General features: G+C 39.7%; 1 protein-coding gene across 1 annotated transcript in view; it reads right to left on the bottom strand.

The window, feature by feature from the left end:
* Nucleotides 1–17,875, bottom strand: part of LOC139744364 (von Willebrand factor A domain-containing protein 3B-like) — a 120,670-nt gene extending 102,795 nt beyond the window's left edge. The window contains exons 1-15 of the mRNA XM_071654804.1: nt 17,772–17,875; nt 16,370–16,606; nt 14,985–15,082; nt 14,098–14,348; nt 11,172–11,331; nt 8,316–8,485; nt 7,278–7,489; nt 6,133–6,332; nt 5,666–5,820; nt 4,717–4,855; nt 4,104–4,334; nt 2,882–3,216; nt 1,917–2,182; nt 1,173–1,286; nt 413–467 (exon numbers count right to left, since the gene is read on the bottom strand). Coding sequence (XP_071510905.1) covers nt 413–467; nt 1,173–1,286; nt 1,917–2,182; nt 2,882–3,216; nt 4,104–4,334; nt 4,717–4,855; nt 5,666–5,820; nt 6,133–6,332; nt 7,278–7,489; nt 8,316–8,485; nt 11,172–11,331; nt 14,098–14,348; nt 14,985–15,082; nt 16,370–16,606; nt 17,772–17,820 — 2,672 coding nt within the window. The 5' untranslated portion in view covers nt 17,821–17,875. The remainder of the gene's footprint in view (nt 1–412; nt 468–1,172; nt 1,287–1,916; nt 2,183–2,881; nt 3,217–4,103; nt 4,335–4,716; nt 4,856–5,665; nt 5,821–6,132; nt 6,333–7,277; nt 7,490–8,315; nt 8,486–11,171; nt 11,332–14,097; nt 14,349–14,984; nt 15,083–16,369; nt 16,607–17,771) is intronic.
* Between the last annotated feature and the right edge of the window lie 1,685 nt (nt 17,876–19,560).

Here is a 19,560-nt window from a genome sequence, read left to right as displayed (position 1 = left end):
ATTGATGTCTGTCTACATACTGCATACAATATAAAACATACAGTTGTACATCCACATTTAATAAAACAATCTTGTAAATACGAGATAAAAACACAACAGACATAAACAGCCTTTGTAGAATTAAATAAAATTATGAATAAGATGGAATATCACCCGATTGACCATCTTTCATCATAATAACCCCTTCAATTCATTTTTTACAATTCTATCATAGAAGCTGACTACAAAAATGTTATATCCTGAAACATGTCCCCAAATGACGAGAAAGAAAAGGCACAAAATGAAAAGCTATACTGATGAGCTAAACTAGAAACTAGTCTATTTTTTTTTAAAGACACTTTCTCAAAGTGTTAACTTTTGAATTTAGACCTGTACTGGGAACTGTACTGAGAAGTAAAAAAGAACCACTTACTCTTTCTTTTTCTTTAGCTTCTTCTTCTTGGCATTTTCCTGCTGCTTTGCAATGTCTGTATCAAAGAAATACAATTGTTTGATGACAATCAAATCATACAAATAAGTTATGCAATAGCAGTGCATGTCTGGGATGCAAATATACAGTGACTTTTCACATACAATGTCAACAGGGTAAACTTATACACTGTAGATGTACACATTATTACTGTGCTAGTTTCTAAGATAGAGTTTCATGCTTGTGCTTTCAATACACAGAAAGATCGGTTAACTATATACCTGTCTTGATGTGTGTTTATGTAGTGATTATCAAGATGATGGAAACACACATTCTGCATAAGAAAGCAAACTAATAGCTGCCATTTTCCAACTGTAATATCATTTATAACTGTCATTTCTAATATGACTCTCTTATAACATATTTTTATTGTGCTATCAGAGTGAATCTGACTCTTTGGCATTATTGCTGGTTCATTTCTTTGTCTGTCAATCCCTTGCTGCATACTGTACACGCCATATGTTTAGTGAGTCTATCCTTTTGTGGATCGGAACTTCCTGACAATTTCACGAGTGATTAAATTTGCGATTGTGGAGTACAGTGATGAAGAAAAAAATATATGTGCATGTCGCAGTCATATCGAGATCAGAGTTAATAATTTGCATGTTGTTAATTTATGAATAGCATCCAACTTGCGAAATTCACAAAAATAAAAATTGTGCGAAATATATGGTGCATGCAGTATCATATTTTCATCTCTCACCTTGTAAGGCAGTGATGTATCTCTCCTGCTGCTTGTTCAAGAGGACCTGTGTTTCTGGCACGGCCCAGCCATCCAGGCTGCCCCGCAGTCTCAGCCAGCTGGTGCGGTTGTGATCTGAGCCAAAAACAATGACACAATTAGATTGGTAATCAGATACGGTTATTTCCACAAATGCTGTAGATTCTCTGGTAAAACACTATTCATGGACAGCTCAGTCATACAACCTTCCTCTCCACAGAAGAGAAGGCACTGAAGTTTGAAGTTTGACAGCACTGAAGAATGAAAGCTTGAAAGTTTGCTCCTCCAAGGGAAGAGCTATTACTACCCTCATTGAATAGAGGTTTGTTTTGGCACTCTCGCTTGTAGATATAAATACAGTCTATCAAGCAACAGAGACTAAATAAACTCTATTCAGCCATACAGACTTATGAAACAAATGTAGCATCTACAAGCACTCAGTTAATTGTATTTGGCTACATTATGGATGGAGTTTCCTAGATGTGATTTCAAACAGTGACTGAAACAGCTCTGGTGATATGTGTTACAATACGCAGAATTCACTCTTGGGACCACCTTGGAGAGAATTCGTCATAATAGACCAGTGGAGCAAGAGCCGTTCACTGTGGAAACATTCGAGAACACTTATTTACCTACATCTTTAATTTCAAAGCCACACACAAACACACACTCAATGAATGCTTAAAATTTACAGTAAGATATGGTCAGAGTCATAAGAACACTTACATGCTATATTGGGGGGCTTGGCCTTGCTCTCTCTGCCCCCTGCAGACCGGGGGCGGGGTGGGTACGTGGTGGTTCTGCTGCGCCCCTTCGGGTGGCAGTACTCATGGGAGCTGCTGGAAGTGAAGCTGAGAGCCGACATGGGTCTGCGGGGTGCAAAGGTCTTGGCGCTCTGCGGACGAGAGGACTTGGGCGGCAAGGGGCTCCCTGAGTCGCGGCTCAAAATCTGGGAGGCTGACCTAGCACCTGTTGCTGACTGTGGCCTTTTACTGGAAGAGAAAATGTGAAGGAAATCATGAAATGATGGCAAATGGATAATTTCACCTCTCCTGATCATTATTAATTACAAAATCAAACCTATGCCGCAGATTTCCCTACCTCTGACAGCAGAATATACTTATTTAGCACCATCTTATGAATCACAGGTTGTTCTGAACATAACAGCTCTCCTGTACAAATGAAAATCACCTGGTGGTAACTTAATTGCAACTGATTGACAAATTGCCCTACATCAACGTAAATAAGTTAATACCCAGGTAATGATGAATTTTCCCTCCTTCTGTGGCCCAGATCTACATGTATCTGGAGGCATCATGGCAACCTATCAATTCATGTAATTCAAAGCCATTGATACTTTCCTGCAAGAAATCAATAATTGGCAGAGCTCATTCATTAAAAGGGGAACTTGTGTAAATAGTGTGCTGCCAAATAATGCTACTTAACTGTGCTTGGAAACTTGTGGAATACAACAAAGTGCTGCAAAGTGCCGCAAGGTAGCTATGGCACTTCACTTTTATATTCACCCTCACAATACTTCAGACATTCATAAGTAAAAGCTTTGAGAATAAACACTGCACGTAATCTAACCCTGAACTGACTCGAAATATTTGCTTTCGTTTTAATGACGGCAATACAATTAATACATTGCCAACTCAAAATTGAGATGAAATTGTGATTGGGAGACTCACGGTATGGCATGGTCCTTGCCGCATCCCATATCCTTGGAGCTCTTGTTGCTCCAGTCAAGAAGTGCACACTGCCCTCGGAGGTCAGCCAACTTCTTCAGGTCGTCCCGCCCCTTCTTCATCTCCTCGCGGATCAGGCGGGCGTCCTCGCTCTCAAATGGCTGCGGGCCGTCGGGCTGGATCTCCAGGTCGTCCGAGTAGTAGTGGTAGCGCCCTCCCGTGTCCGAGGACAGCTGAGCCAGGAAGTCGTTGGCCTCAGAGTCGTTGCAGTTGAAGGAGATGCAATGGACTGGAATGCTCTTCTGGAGCTGTACCTGTGCCAGGATGGTCTTTGGGGGCTGTAAGGTTCAGGGAACATTAAAAAAGAGTCAACACACCCATTATCAAAAGAGATACAGTTCTATAATACTTGTATTCCTAAGGCGTTAACCCGTCACATGCATTGCAATATAGCTGGAACATGCCCAGCAATTTCACTGGCAGTATTGCACATATATTCAGACATGATGTACGTGAGGCTAACTACAGCTACTATATGAATGGAACAGTCTCACGTAAGGGCCATTGTTAGGGTGTAGGTGGGAATGACATGAATGCAAAGTCAACAATCTTGACTGACAATAAGTTACAGGACACACAGATGTTGATAGGAAGCATCCTGCCATTTGTGCTGATAAGTGCACAGAGAGCAGAATGATGGGTTAGATCTTGACAACATTAAATGCTACAATCTTTTCTCTGTTTTTGTCTGTATTACAGTGTACTTACTGCACGGGTTCAACTGAAAACAGATACTACAATCACTAAAATAAAAGTGGCAGCACGACTTCCTACTTACATTCACATTTACAATTCACTAAACACACATCTCCATGCAGATGGGTAAAGAAGCCCTTCACCTAGAGCTGTGGATGACAGTTAAATAATACTTCACTTCACAAAACAATTTTCCATGACAACTACACGATGTATGATGCAACTTTATCTTTTATACCAAATATTCCTCTAAGAGCTTCAAACACTGAAATGTCAAATATGACAAAATGTGCTACACCTCACATTTGGTTCAAATCCTGGAAAGTATAACATCTTCATGTGATAATAACCCGTTGAAGATGAGTCTGGAGTATAATTGGGCAGGTGTCTGTGGGAAAGGCGTGTTGTAGTAAAATCAGCCCGTCCTCAACGGGTTAACATTCTTCTTTAATCCAAAGAAGTGACTTACATGATCTGGCCTTCCGTCTGTGAGGAGGTACACAGCCTGTGTGTTTGAGTCAGCCAGGGCCATTTTGAGTGCCGACAGGGTGTTGGTGGACCCTGCCACGCCCAGTCCACGCACCCACTGCCAGGCACTCTGGAGGCTCCCCTCGTTCACCTCCACAGCTCGGTCCTTCCACCCTGACGCCCGGCTGCCGAACTTCACCAGATTGAACTTGGCTTTGTGTCGCAGTTGCTCCTGTAGGCAATGGAACAAAAGAGAGGTAAAAATATGATGATAATCTTCATTTATTCGCTTCATTTGATCTGTAAATCAAAGTTCTACAAGATGAGAAGGTACATAGTAGTATGTTACACTGCTGCGGGATACCCTCCTGACCTGAAGAGTTGTGACTACTGAATATGCCATATATTTCATGGGGTTTTCATGTTGCAATATTTGCAAGTAGGATGTAATTTGTGAATCTAACAACACGCAAAAATTACTAAATTCTAAAACTAAATGAGTGAGATGTGCACGCATACATGTAGGCCACACTGGTGTACATACTAGAAGGTGCATAGTAGCACAGTTAAAAGGCTCCTTTTTGCACAATTTGTAAATGTTAATTTCCACTCACCTGCATTAACTTGTACATTTTTTCTTTGACAAGTCCCAAATGGTTCTCCATGGAGTTTGAGATGTCGATAAGGATGTAGACCTGGTCCTCCACAATGGTTCCAAACAGTTCCCTGCTACCTTGCTGCAGCCAGTCCAGTCTACGGTCAGAAAACATAGAGTTTTATTGAGTTTTATTCTGGACTTTTATTCACAGGATACGCCTTTTATGGGGGACTGAAGTGTGATATCATAGCCATTCATTGCCATGGAAACGGGTTCTCAGACACAATCTCACAGATACCGAATATCTGTGAACATAACGGTTGCTTACCATGCTTGTAACCAGTTCCAAACCACTGCCCACAGCCTTGTGCAAGGGTATCTTGTATGGAAACAGCACTAAGCTATGAGCAAATATCGTGACATCATCAATTCAGAATTCTATAATTATGCAGGCACTAATTCTAACCGTTAAAATTCTTGGAAATGTTTCAGACACAAATCACGAGACAAAAGGATGCAGTCTTTTGTTTTAACACAGGCTGATGAATACATTGTAAGATGACTGGAATATCTTCGCTTACTGTATAAGCTGTTATATTTGTGAGGGTTTAATTTTCGCGAATTCTGTGAATCGCTGTTGGACGGCGAATTTAACAACACACAAAGATGTCGCCATATGCAAGGGTAATTGCGCATTTACAACAGCCTCGGTATCAATTCGCGAAAACAACATCTCGCAACAATGTTTGTACATAACCACATCATTCATGAAAATATCTGTATGCGGAACAGCTTCTACAGTATTCCAACTATGAATTGGGCAGCTACATAAGATAAGGATAACCATAAGACAGTAACAGACTCAGACATGGTGGTATGATAGCTAAAAAATCTGCTGAACGATCTTCTGAAAAACAATGTATACATCACAACAGGTGACACAAATGACCTCACGATGACCTCACCTCCTCTGCAGATCATCAAGGGCCGCGGCCATCTTTCTCTCGTACACTCGGTGCACGTCAGCCGTCACGTGGACGTGTTTGATGGAACCATCCTTCCACTGGAAGTGGCAGAACTTGTCGCAGTACTTGGCGTTGACCAGCTTGTTTCTACTTTCCTACACACGACAGATATGTGACACGTTATTATTTGACACCATACAAAATAATGGACAAATATTGCTGAAAAAGATATTCAAGGGTGGGTATGAAAGATGCCATATCCACATGCATAACAAAAATTACAAATGGAAGAACAAGACAAATTACAGGAAGCAATTCTATTTCGTGGTTGGAGCTATAAATAAGACATTGACTGTTTCGATCATTAATCATCATCAAATTGGCGGGATACAGGTATATTTACCTAGTGGCTGTCATTATCATGCATCAAACTATACTTTTGCAGAGAATACACTTTAGAGACTCACGGCATCTGTGAAGTCGTTGTGAGGCGCTTGCTTGATGTCTACCACGCCGTCGCAGTGTCGGAAGGAGCACGTGGCGAGGACGTCATAGACGTCCAGCCTGCGGGCCTTGAGCCCTCGTTTGAAGAGCCACTCCTTGGAGCTCATGTACTGCTCACTGCGCTCCTTCTGAGGGCCAGTCTCTAGTGGCTCTTCATCCGGCACTGGAAATAAATAATAGTGATAATAACAAGCTATATGATTTATAATGCCACTCTGTGGAGTGCTCTAGAATTGAAAGGGGGAAGGGGGTTATAAGAAGCACGGGAAGTACAAGTACAAGAACATCAACAGAAACATACAGAATCAAAAAAGAGGCATTAAACAAGTGGGTTTGTAGACCACTTTTGAAAGAATCTGATGAATTTTTAAAAACTGAAGGTAAGTAATTTCACAAGGATGGACTGGCATGGGCAAAAGCTTGTGAATGTGTGCTCCAAAATGTTGCAGGGATGTACATGTAACTCTCAGATACTTGCAAAACACCTATTTCATCATTGGGATAGACAAGGGACCTTGTTTCATGAAGAGGTTTGCACCTACTAACACTGAAAGTTGCAATTACTGCAGATACCATGGAAACAAGGTCAATGATCAATGCTGGTTGATTCTGGATGCAGCGTTGCCATGGTGACCATAGTTGCTGCAGTGCCTTTCATAAAAAGGTCTCTACACTTTAAATGCCGAAGGAGTCTTATCTGAGCACTGCAGAATTGTGAAACATATATCTCAGTAATGCACTGCACTTAACACTAATCTCCAGAGCATCTTGAAATGAAATGCGGCTTGAAATAATTTTGTAATCACAACGAATACTGGGGAAAAATACGAAAGATTGAAGAGCATCATCACTAGACTTTTAATGTTGACTGAGCCAGGCTATTTTTTTTTTTTTGCATGCGATTCACAGTTTTAAAACTGTATGTATTCATGCTTTTCCTGTGACACTGTATAATAATAGCTCCTATTAGAATGACACAGATTTCACATAATGCATACATACACTGCAATGTTTAGACAGTTCAATCAAAATCACAGTACAGAAAGGTTGATTAGCTAAAACATTTATAAGAATACATAGCAGTTGAAAATTTGGCATGACCACTGACCATCCTGCCTGGTGTCTGGCACATGTTCAAGGATTGTCTGGACCTCCCCCAAGATAGCCCTCGCTTCCTCCAGCTCCTGCCACATGTTGATTACATCCTCTCTCGTCCCCGCCCCTGGGGGAACCCCACTCAGGGGAGCTTTGGTATCGTGGTTGTACGAACTATTGCCATTGACGTCCGAGTCCAATTTGTTGAAAGCAAAGGCGTGGAATCTGAAATAAACGGGAATAACACCATGAAAACTTCCTGCAATGATAAATATCTTTGTAGAATATTTTGTTCTATACCATATAAAACAAAACAAAATGATGTCTCACACTCACATGTGGTGTAGATTGCTACGCTTACAAGATCACACAGCGCACTTAAATAATGCCATGATCGAGTGTCAATATTTCCTCAGCCAAAGGTTAATGATGCTTGCGGCTCAAAAATAATACTGTCAATGCAGTTATTCCCCTGTTGGAATTCCTGCTTTTGATTCTACTACAGTGCACTCTTGTTATAACAAACATGGTTTATAACGAAACTCCGGTTACACCAAAGTAAAAATTCAGGCTGCAACATTATCTGCTCTCTGTTTTTTATTGTTTATTTGTTTGGTTATAACGCCATTTCGATATAACCAAAAAAAAAAAAAATGCCGGTCCTGAGGACTTCGTTAAGACAGGAGTCCACTGTATCATTGTCTTGTTTGCTTTTCTCCTATTTCTGCCCACTCCCAAATTTTATTTCCATCCATCTGTGACAGCTCTAGACCATGTAGTCACTCTAATACAACACATCAATGACCACATAAAAATATGCATACATATCATCACTCCTAATGCAGAATTGATCATGCTCTGACTCTACTGTGTTACTGTGTGAATGTCTTGCTTGCAGAGGAAACTGGCAAGCATTGACTAAAGAAAACCAACCAACAAAAACCATACCCTTACCTATAAACTTCCCACATATTTCATGCCCTCCTTGGCTTTCTGCCTGTTACAAACACCCTCCCGATCACAAGTTTCCAACTATGGTAGTCTATCTTACCTTCCTCCCGTTAGCTGTGCCAAGTCTTTGAGGAAGTGGACGGTTGTTGAGTCTGTGCTGTTGAATGCCACTGTGTTGACAGGTAGAGGGCCTCCCTTGAGTTTCTGGAATGTCAGCTCCATGGCAGTGTTGGCAGACGAACCCTCCGAGAACAGGTATACAGCTTCAATCTAAAAAAAAAAACAAAACCAAAACAGACATTAGAAAAACAAAACAAAAAAGAAACCATAGTAATAGCATGTCAACTTAGCAAGAATCTTTTCAGCTGGTGGAATACAGGGAAACTTTCTTGTAAGAAGCTGTTTGCGACTACTAAAATTTCCTTGGTGTATCGCACATCTTGTTATATCAGGAATAGAAAGGAAAGAATATATGTAAAAGATATGGGACCTGCAAATTACCTCGTTGTAATAGGTGTCTCCCTATACCCAACCTTGTTAAAATATGGTTCCACTGTACAATACAGTGTACATGGTCAAATTCTGCACTGTAAGTGTAATTTATAAGGCCTCAATAAGAAATATGTCAGAACATGAACACAAGAACAGTTGACAAAAACCAGTCATTCAATATTGCTTGTCCAACAAATACTGTAGCCTTCTGTATTGGCCACTTGTGTCAGACAGTCGTAATAACAGAGCTAATAAGAGGAATATATTCTATTCAGTATTTGTTATAAGAAATTGTGGCTTTGAATATTGCAAGTAGATGAACATCTCAAGAATTGACATTGCAAGAAAAGAGACCAAAAAAAAGAAGAAGTATCACCAACCAATTACACATGTCACTTGAATGCGCAAACAGACAAGTATTCAATGCTTCCATACATATAACATTTGCTTGTGAGCATCATAAAAGCCCACTGAAGACTAGTCTAAAGTTCAATTTAATAGGGGAGGTGTTTATTATGGAAAATGGATGTAAAGGCAAAATCAGATCATCCTCAAGAGGTTGAGAGGAGGAATTTTCCACAGCTTCACCTGGCTCCAGAATCGATTTCTCAAGTACCTTTGTGCATCCATCTGTGTATCACACGCTAGCAGCGAAAATGTGATTTCTTGATTACATTACCATGTTGGGAACATAAATTGTGTTGTGCCTGTCTGGTAACCATGGCAACAAAGCTCCAGTCTCAATTTTCCAGAACTGTTTGGAAAAGCTGATGGTAGCACCCCTCCCCCTCAAGTGTCACAGAAGGTTTTGACTGGAGGAAAATGTCAACTATACAAGTATACGGTAGACCGCACACATTATTCCATACAAAGTGCCTGCCGGTGGTGATCAATATTCAGATCACCTGGTTGAATCAGTCACGCCTCAGCGCACGTAGCTGCATTGTGAGGGGAAGGCTGTCACAATGCATGGGAGAGTTTGTGTGTGGCCAAGAGGAAACAAGGGGCCTTGGAGAAGGAGCGGGTCTGCGCCTCAAACAGGGCCTTGGGAGCCATTGTGCTTGTGAAAAGCGACTGGGGAAAATCAATGGCCTGTGTCAAATAGCTCTCTGTATTGGTGTTTCTTCTTTTGAAAACAGATGTTACGCATTTAGGAGGGAGCAATATTTATATAAAGGAGGCTCCTACATGGTACACACAGTGGCTACAATGTAGATGCAGACACTGTAGGCCCTACTGCTTGCTGTAGGCAGGTTGGTGCACAGAGAGTGTGTGAACAGGGTTTTGTTTTTTTACACTGCATCTACCCAAATAACCGTCTATGAAAACTTATTGAAACACCCTTTTTTGTTGTTCCTTTTTTTTTGTTTCCTCTCACTCATCTGTTCCAAGACTCTGTACGTACACCAGACAGACGCTTGAAAAACGGCTTGTACATTTCTCTGGTGTGTTTTCTTGTTGATATCTTTGTATTGTGAACAATTCAATAATTTTCTCTAAAAATTTGCTTTATGATTAAGACATCTCCTTTGCTGCGGCGGGACGCACAGAAGCTCATGCAAATAGAGTGAATGTTTGCAGTTGTTATCTAATCTGTTCCCCACCCCCAATCTAATCAAACTGAACCTGAGCACCTCCCCTCCCTCCCCCCCCCCCCCCCCAAAAAAAAAAAAGATTTAAAAAACAAAACAAAACAAGAAACATTTTATTGTCAAAGACCTAACTAGGGAAAAATTACCCTTATACATATACATAATGCGATTAGCTAACGCCAGCCATGTTGCCATCTTTCTATTGGTCTGTTAAGGACAATGCACAGTGGGGGTATGTGCCACAGACTGTGACGGGATCACTGTTCCACACTACTGCAGGCTAGAATTTGAACACAAAACAGTCTTATCCAGGGTATCAAAAGCTCTGTCTATAAGATAGAACTGCTGGACTGCCTTGTAGTACACCTGGGTAAATTTGGTGATTCTGATATGCATGTAAATATCTTCGGATGAGCTAAATACCAGTGATCTGGTGATCTATTTGCTCACGTATTGTCCTCACGGGACCAATAGGCAGATCACAACATGGCTGATGGCACTAGCCAATAGTTACATAAGACCTAAAGAATGAATAAGAGAAAGCAGAGCGAGAAAGAGCAAATGAGAGAGAGAGATAGAGAGACACACACACAGGTACACACAAACACATCTAAAATGTAATTCTCAATTGAGCTTGATCCTCATTTGAGCCCTATAGTTTCACCTTTGTCATCAAAACTGTGAGAAAACTGCAAGAAATACCAAGCCTAGTGAAGTCTTGAAATACTCGTTGGACACAGTGGATGGTGTGTGCAACATTTACTGCAATGTTTTTTCACTGCCTCCTTTTTTTTTTTTTGGGGGGGGGGGGGGGGCAAAATGGAGATTTCTTATGATCTTGCTTTAAAAGAGAAGTGTAACATGAAACTTACATTTCTGTCGGTGAAAGCCTTGAGTACCCCCTCACAGGCGCTGGTCTCCGTCGTGGCAGCCACGCTGTCCAACCCACGCACCCACTCCATAGCTTCATTTAAGGAGTCTCTGGTCACTGGGACGGCATGCTTCTGAAAGACCACCATGTCTTGAGCAGCCCTGTGATAAGTGAAAATTGAGTACACTCTTTAAGGAATTGTATACTCAAAGGTTTGAAAGTTATGCTTCACCAGTTAAGATTTACTCTGAAAAAAATGAGTGAAAATTTGACCAAACTTGGAAGAAAATGGAAAGTTCTAAACTGGAATTTTCACCAATTTCCACAATATGAATATGCAAATCAGTGAGATGGCGATGTCATCGCCTCGCAACTTGCCATATAGCTTGTACCTAAACTCTTGATATTTCTAGTTGTTAATATGTTTATTCAAAAGCAATTATTCCCCAGTCTCAAATATGAATATCTGACTGATCATTACTTCAAAGTTATTCAATGAGAAGTAACAGAATGTTTCACACTTTTTTAAAGCAGAATTGAATTTTTGCCAGTTTTTGTAAGCTGATGATGATATCATCAGCTCACAACTTCCCAAATTTTCATCTGATTTTGATCAAATTTTCACTACTGTGCTAGTAAAGTGGTACTCTTTCTTTATGTACCTACTTTCAACTGGACTAGAATTCCCCTTTAAATGGAAACCATAAGAATATACATGTATACAACAGTTTAAGATCATTTCACCCAGATCTGAACAAATCTCATGAAAATCTTTGGGCAATTGATTGTCATTGTCTCCTCACATTAGTTGCCTGGCTACAAATATCTTAGTCACTTGACTGTAGCATCTAAGTAAATAATCCTTGCAAAGTTTTTTTTTCTTTTTTATGGTGTTTATCTTACCCATTCCAAACAATTTTCCTCAAATTATATTTCAGAGATTATGTCTTGATGCATCACCCATTACACAGATAATTTTTTTTTTTCCAGACAGTTAATATCTCTTTGTGCTTTGTTAGCATCTTATACAAATGGAAGGAAATAGTTACACGACACTGACTGCAATTTACAGGTGCCAAGACACTAGTACTTTTGATGATTTACTCACATCTCAACATTCATTTCTCTGGTTTTCTTGTCCCCTTTTTTTTTCTTTGCTATTTTGTGAATATTTGGCATGAATTTCAAATCATCTGTTTCTTTTGTGAAAATGATTTCATTCATTTTCTCTTTAAACACAGATGAATGACTTTATCCTTAGATACATTCACATTTGCTCAGTGATTGAGTCAGCATGTTTTACTACTACTACTAATAAGTAAAAATGAGCTGTTAACATTACTGGTACATTGTACATTCAAGATATATAAATGAAAGTTTTAGTTACCATACCCTGTCTTTGCAGGGATGTCAACAATTTTAACAGTATTGCAGTATTCTGAGGGCTGAGAAGGTGTATTTTTTTACCTTTTCTCCAATAACAAGGAAAAGTAGAAATTACGCGGTGCGTAATATATGTCCCCGCCGGAAGTAGCATTTTGTAGCAAAATGTGCAATATAGGTAAAAAATCAAGGTCAAAGGTCAAAGATGTCAAAGGTCAAAATTCTGTGTAAAAGTTTTGAAGCCCTCACCTAGTGCCATCACATAAAGCAAACGGAATCGAAATTGGGTTAGAAATGGCGAAGGAGTAGCATTTTATAGCCAATGTACAATACAGGTCAAAAATCAAGGTCAAAGGTCAAAGAAGGCAAAGGTCAAAATTCTGTGTAAAGTTTTGAAGCCCTCACCTAGTGCCATCACATAAAGCAAGCGGAATCGAAATCGGGTTAGAAATGGCGAAGGAGTAGCATTTTGTAGCCAATGTACAATACAGGTCAAAAATCAAGGTCAAAGGTCAAAGAAGGCAAAGGTCAAAATTCTGTGTAGAAGTTTTGAAGCCCTCACCTAGTGCCATCACATAAAGCAAACGGAATCGAAATCGGGTTAGAAATGGCGAAGGAGTAGCATTTTGTAGCAAAATGTACAATATAGGTCAACAATCAAGGTCAAAGGTCAAAGAAGGCAAAGGTCAAAATTCTGTGTAGAAGTTTTGAAGCCCTCACCTAGTGCCATCACATAAAGCAAACGGAATCAAAATTGGGTTAGAAATGGCGAAGGAGTAGCATTTCGCAGCAAAATGTACAATATAGGTCAAAAATCAAGGTCAAAGGTCAAAGAAGGCAAAGGTCAAAATTCTGTGTAGAAGTTTTGAAGCCCTCACCTAGTGCCATCACATAAAGCAAACGGAATCGAAATCGGGTTAGAAATGGCGAAGGAGTAGCATTTTGTAGCAAAATGTACAATATAGGTCAAAAATCAAGGTCAAAGGTCAAAGAAGTCAAAGGTCAAAATTCTGTGTAGAAGTTTTGAAGCCCTCACCTAGTGCCATCATATAAAGCAAACGGAATCGAAATCGGGTTAGAAATGGCGAAGGAGTAGCATTTTGTAGCAAAATGTACAATATAGGTCAAAGGTCAAGGTCAAAGGTCACGACTAAAATTCTGTGTAGAAGTTTCAAAGCTCCCATGTAGTGCTATCATATAAAGCAAACAGAATCAAAATTGGCTCATAAATGACAGAGAAGTAGCAAATTGAAGATTTTGATCACACACGGACGCACACACGGACACACGGATGGACGGACGGACGGACGGACGGACGGACGGACGGACACACACACGTACGGAGCCCGTTTCATAGTCCCCTGCTCGAACTCGTTCGGCGGGGACAAAAATGCTTAGTAATGCAGTTTGGGAAAACATTATTATCTAATGACAACTGCAGCATTTTTGGCAAAAAAAAAACAAAACAAAAACACACATGCAAAAAACACAGCAAAAAATTAACAATTGGCATCTGTCTTTGGTGTTTAGGGAGGGCTACCCACCTGATGAGGTTGAACTTGGCAATCTGTGATACCTGGTCCTCCAACACCTTGACGATGGCGTTGCGGCAGTGGTCAAAATGGTTGGGCGACTTGGTCTTGATGTCCAGCACGATGCAGATACAGTGCTCCTCCACCACGCCAAAGAGGCGTCGGCTCTCGCTGGTCAGCCAGTCGATGCGCCGCTTGTACAGGTTGATGGCCTGCAGGAGGCTGTTTTCGATCTGCTTGATCTTCTCCTTGCTCACTTTGACCTGCACATTCACAATTGAAGAGTGGAAAAAGACTCCATTAAAGCTTGACAAATAGATAAACCTGCACCAATTGTCAAAGCACAGGCATACCTTTTAAACCTCTATCTTATGTTTGTGACAAGGTACTGCATCCTTTCTTTTTCTCTCCTATCTTCAAAAGATTTTCTACTTTATCTATGAAGGAAGACAAAAAAACAAAACAAATAAATGACATTTTCAATGGTTGAGTCATTATCCAGACATCCCAACCTTTCTGACTGAAAAATAGGGATAAATTTGGCTCAATAGAATGAAAGAGCAGTTCCCATAACAGTGTGTGGTAAAATTGTTAAGAAAAATAGGTAACTCCTATTGAAACAAGAACTGGGAATGGTCAAAATTCAGATTCTTTCCTCCAAATTCAGAATGGTTGGAAGGTCTACATTATCCCTACAAAATGGTTTATAAGCTTTCTAAAAAGTGTACGTCAAAATGAACTAAACTACCAAGAAGATTCCTCTCCAATCAAAAGTCTTTTTTTTTTCATATTTTGCTCTGGGGACCATCTTTAACTAATTAGACATTGATATGGCTTATTCAATGTAACATGCAAATAACATATGTTTAAACAGAGCCGAAGGGCCATGGCACACTTACATTTACATTGTAGATCTTGCCGTCTCTCCTTGGAAACCGGGTAAACAATCCTTCGCCGTACCGTGAGCACACTGGCTTTTTGAGGGCACGATCATAGTCTAGACAGGGGAAAGACAGGCAGATTAAATTGTCATTTAGTTTACTATGCAGATCACATGCCAATAACAGCACAAAAGAAATCTAGACTCTTGGCTCTGTTCTCTATTCTGCCTCGTGTGGAACTAAGCTCAGCACACAAGCAAAGCTAATCCTTTCTGTAAATACGTATGCTGTGGCTTTCAAAACAGCTTCAATTTGCATTGGTATATAATACAATTGTATGAACCAGTTGCACTTTCAACACTCAAATATTCATGCTGTAACTGTTGGCACCTACTATTCCAGCATCCATAAAGAAAATTTCAAATTCAAACTTAATGTGCCCAGCATTATTTGCCATTTACATTTATCATTTGCAATGCTCCATGTACTTATAAATCGCTTTTGTATTAACATCCTACAATGGAGATGGAATCTAACCAATATGCACAATCAAATTTATTTTTATGTTGTTGTTTGTTTGCTTGCTTTTTGTGTGTTTTGTTTGTTTGTTAGTTTTTTTGCTGAACAGCTAGCATTAATATTATACATATATTGGCAATATCTGGTATGGCAACTGCCTCCAAAGTTGTCTGAAAAGTAATGCAATAAATACACTTACATTTGTAATTTCTCTGTTTCTCAAGACTACTGACTATGAACATTTTATAGGGAATTTAAAATGCATTGATTACATTGCCAACTGAAATGTTGGAAAATGCAACAGATGAATATACACTGTAATATCAAACATCAAATACTTAAAAATTTCTTCCTCTTTTTCCCCCAAGAAGCAGTTAACTATCATCTTCATAATAATATATCATTACAATATTGTTACTGCTAATAGAGTAATGCTTCTCCTCCTCATCACCATTCATGAATCTTAACCCTTTTAGATAATTTCTATCAACATGTTTGCCCTGTTGGTCTTATTGTTGTGCACTATCAAACTAATTCTTTTTTTTCTTTTTTTATTGAGATATTGGAATTACATAAGCAACAGGAAAACAGCTTAAAAGAAACCTTACAATTCATTTTGCATTTTACACCTGATGAATATAATATGATTATCACGCATAAGATGTTGGCAAGTGCAAGATTATGAAAAATATCCACTAAAATTCCAGTTTCCTCCTCCCCCCCCCCCCAAAAAAAAAAGAATAAACCAAACCTTGAATGTTGATACAAATAGCTTGCTTGCAAAGTCCACTCTGTATTTCTCTTTTATTGGTGACATGATCAACTATTCAAGCCTATCACACTTTGTAAATATTTCGAGAGTACCCAAACAGTCTTGGACTCACCGTCGCTATGCTTGAATCCGATGGTTCCCAGGATCTGATCTAGCTTTAGGCGGTTCCTCCTCAGGCCGTAGGTACTCAGCCACTTCTTGGTGGAGATCATTGCCTTGACGTCTGGCTCCCATGTTGTCTTTGGTGGCGGTTTGAGCTTGATGACCGAAGACATCTCCTCGAACGTCAACTGAGCCCTTCCCCCAGTGGTAGTGGGACTCCGCCGTGGCCCCAAGTCAAACTTGGGATCTGCACAAATACACATGTATTCAATTTTTAGCATCTCATGTTTTCTCAGTTAAAAAACAAAAATGTTGCTGTTGTGGCTCCAATCCTGAAGCAGTTTCACAGAATCTTGATTGTAATGCCTGCTCTCTCCCTCTCTCTCTTCTCCCTTGACAATACCATGGCTGAGGTGAAGAAGCGTTCCTACTTCATGAATTATTTCAATTTATATTCGAGAAATGCATGCAATTAATGATCACATAATGTTCTAATGGCTGTAAATTGTCAACATGAAATGAAAAAAAAAGAAGTACTTCAGAGAGCTTTCAAGTGCCAATACCAGTAAAAAAGTCCCTGCTGAGTACTAACACAGAAGTGATAAAACTTGTCATAACTATACACAGTCCTGTCGCTATACCGGGTTGCCCATAGTGTCTGGTCAGGCTTAACTTGTCATCGATTTGTCTGATGTCTGTAGAAATCTATTGTAAAGTACAAAATGCAGAAGTCCAAATACAGATTGTAATGTGTACCATATTTATGTGGACTACACACACATACCAGGCATAAGACATGATTGGCCCATGTCATGCCATGGAAATCACCGCACTTGCGTGTAAAGCAACAGGGCTGTGTATGATTAAGACAAGGTACATGCCAGTCTAACTGCACATTTGCATTTCAACTAAAAGATTAGGCCTAGGGCAGGCGCCTACATCAAATTCAGATGATCGTTTCTGACAAAACAAGTTAAAACAAAAAGGACAAAATACTTGTACTTCAAGATATAACTGTTTGTGAGGTCATGTAATACCAATGCAATGTAAGTGACAATCTTCACATAACAAAAAAGAAAGAAAGAAAATTGTAAGCAAAAAACATAACAAAAACACCATGAACACACAAACAAACGTCTTTGGATTTGGCATAGTATTCAGCGTGATTAGGGTCTCCTCGTTTACACTGATACCAGATACAGTCACAACAACACCAATACAATTTCTAACGGGTATCTAACGTTATAAGTGACGTTTGGGGGGGGGGGAATCCACTCTTAAAATGGTTACTAGCGTTAAATGTTTTGATGCCGACATTGATGGAAGTGCCATAGGGCGTAGATGCAGTCATCAAAGTTACAAACTACGTTGTGAGTTTATTATGACGTAGATGACTCCTGTGAAAGACTTACTTTCGAATTCTCTTGGAGAGCGAACATTTGCTGGATCAATTTCATACATTGTCCTTGCCTTGGTATGACTGCTGTTATTTTAGAATCAAAGCGCAAACATCGCAAGGTGAAATCAGAGTCCTATGATAACTCGACTTAGCGTATCACTCAGCAGTGGTAGTGCATGTGTGCAGTGACAACCGCTATCAGGCACAGCTGCAGAGTACCCCATCCATGAAAAGCAGCATGGTCGTGCAACACAGTGCCTCAATAGAGTTGCACCCCACACACGTAGGTGACCTCGCCCGCTGGATCCGGGTGGAAAACAACTGCCAGGGGAGCGTTTACTCTCGACTAAAGTCTCAGAATGCGTGGTATATGTTTATCACACGACTTCAGGAGCAGGAGCCTGCCTTGATTCCCTTATTCAGATTCCACTGCATTCCCAAATTATCAGTGAAAGTGTGCAATAATGACTGAATAAATGAAAATACGGTAAAATAGAACTACTGATCCACGTAGCCCCTTTTCGTTGCGCGTTGTTAGGTGCCGCTATCAGTTGCTGGGCTCGTGTATGTACACACAACGCCGACCAATCAATTAGCAGCAAAATTGCATCCTCGTTCGCTTTCATGTTAGTATTTGAATATCTAAACGTACATAAAAGGGTTTATTTGGCTGAATCAAGTATTATATAAAATGTTGGCCTAAAATTATTGCTTTTTTAATTTGTTAGAAACATTATATTCTATTCAAATATGAAAATCGATCACAGAATAATCTACTCAGCAAGAGTAACACGCTAGACCCACAGAACTCTTAAGAGTTCTGTGGCTAGACCATGCACCTGTCACACGCGAAAAAAAGGAATCAGGTACCCACTTCATTGCCCGATTATCGGCGCTAATCTCACGGGTTGCGTTTTGTGGTCGCCCCCCCCCTTTTTTTTTCCGGCGAACTTCTAATTTGTTTCTTATCATTTGTTTGGGGTTGTTGTTGCTTTTTTTTCCCCGAGTCTATGCCAACATAGATATCATTTATTTAACCTTTTATAGGACATGGTTCAGCCGTTAATAATCATGCATAACTACCAGAACGGTCTTGGGTTTACGTAGAACCACACTATTTTTTTTTTCGACTGTTACGTGAATTAGTCTTTTTCACTCAAATAGTTCTTAACTGTGAAAGGAGTAGTATCTTAATAATCTATTCAACAGTTAAACAGACAGGGCCTACGTCTGCTCGCGCCTATTTTTAGTATCCCAACGGAGAACTAAAGCTGATAATAATTAGATTTGAGTTTGAGTTTATCTATAACAAAAACAATTGTACGAGAACCACAGCACTTCACTTTTGTGTTAACATATAGGCTACATTGATACATATAATAGCACAAATAGCAGTCTAAACAATCTAGGAAACATATCAAATACATAATGAATATATGACTTAAGTAATCAAAAAAAAATTGTCAAAGAAGAACTTCATTGAACATACAATATTGATGGTAATTATGTACACAATGAGGTTGCTAAAAGAACCAAAAGATAGCATACGAGTGCTGGTAGGTACTTTGTCCTTTAACACTTGTATTGCTTCCGATCAAGTTTTGCTATTGTCATTTTTTTTTGCGTGTTTGTTTTTTGAAAATCTACTATGATAAATGTGGAATCTCCTATAACCTTAATGTGCTTTATATGTTTCATTATTCTGATAACCGAGCATGTCAAGTCGACGGAGTTGATGAGTCAAATAGTCAACCCGTCTCTTTCAAACGACTGCTATACCTGCCATAGTCCGTGCTCCGCCA

Source organism: Diadema antillarum, unplaced genomic scaffold, assembly GCF_040938485.1.
Source record: "Diadema antillarum isolate AM-2024a unplaced genomic scaffold, OU_Dant_1.0 seq00001165_RagTag, whole genome shotgun sequence".
Classification (NCBI taxonomy): Eukaryota; Metazoa; Echinodermata; class Echinoidea; order Diadematoida; family Diadematidae; genus Diadema; species Diadema antillarum.
Note: the sequence above shows the minus strand (reverse complement) of the source record. Positions and strands in the feature narration are given on the sequence as shown.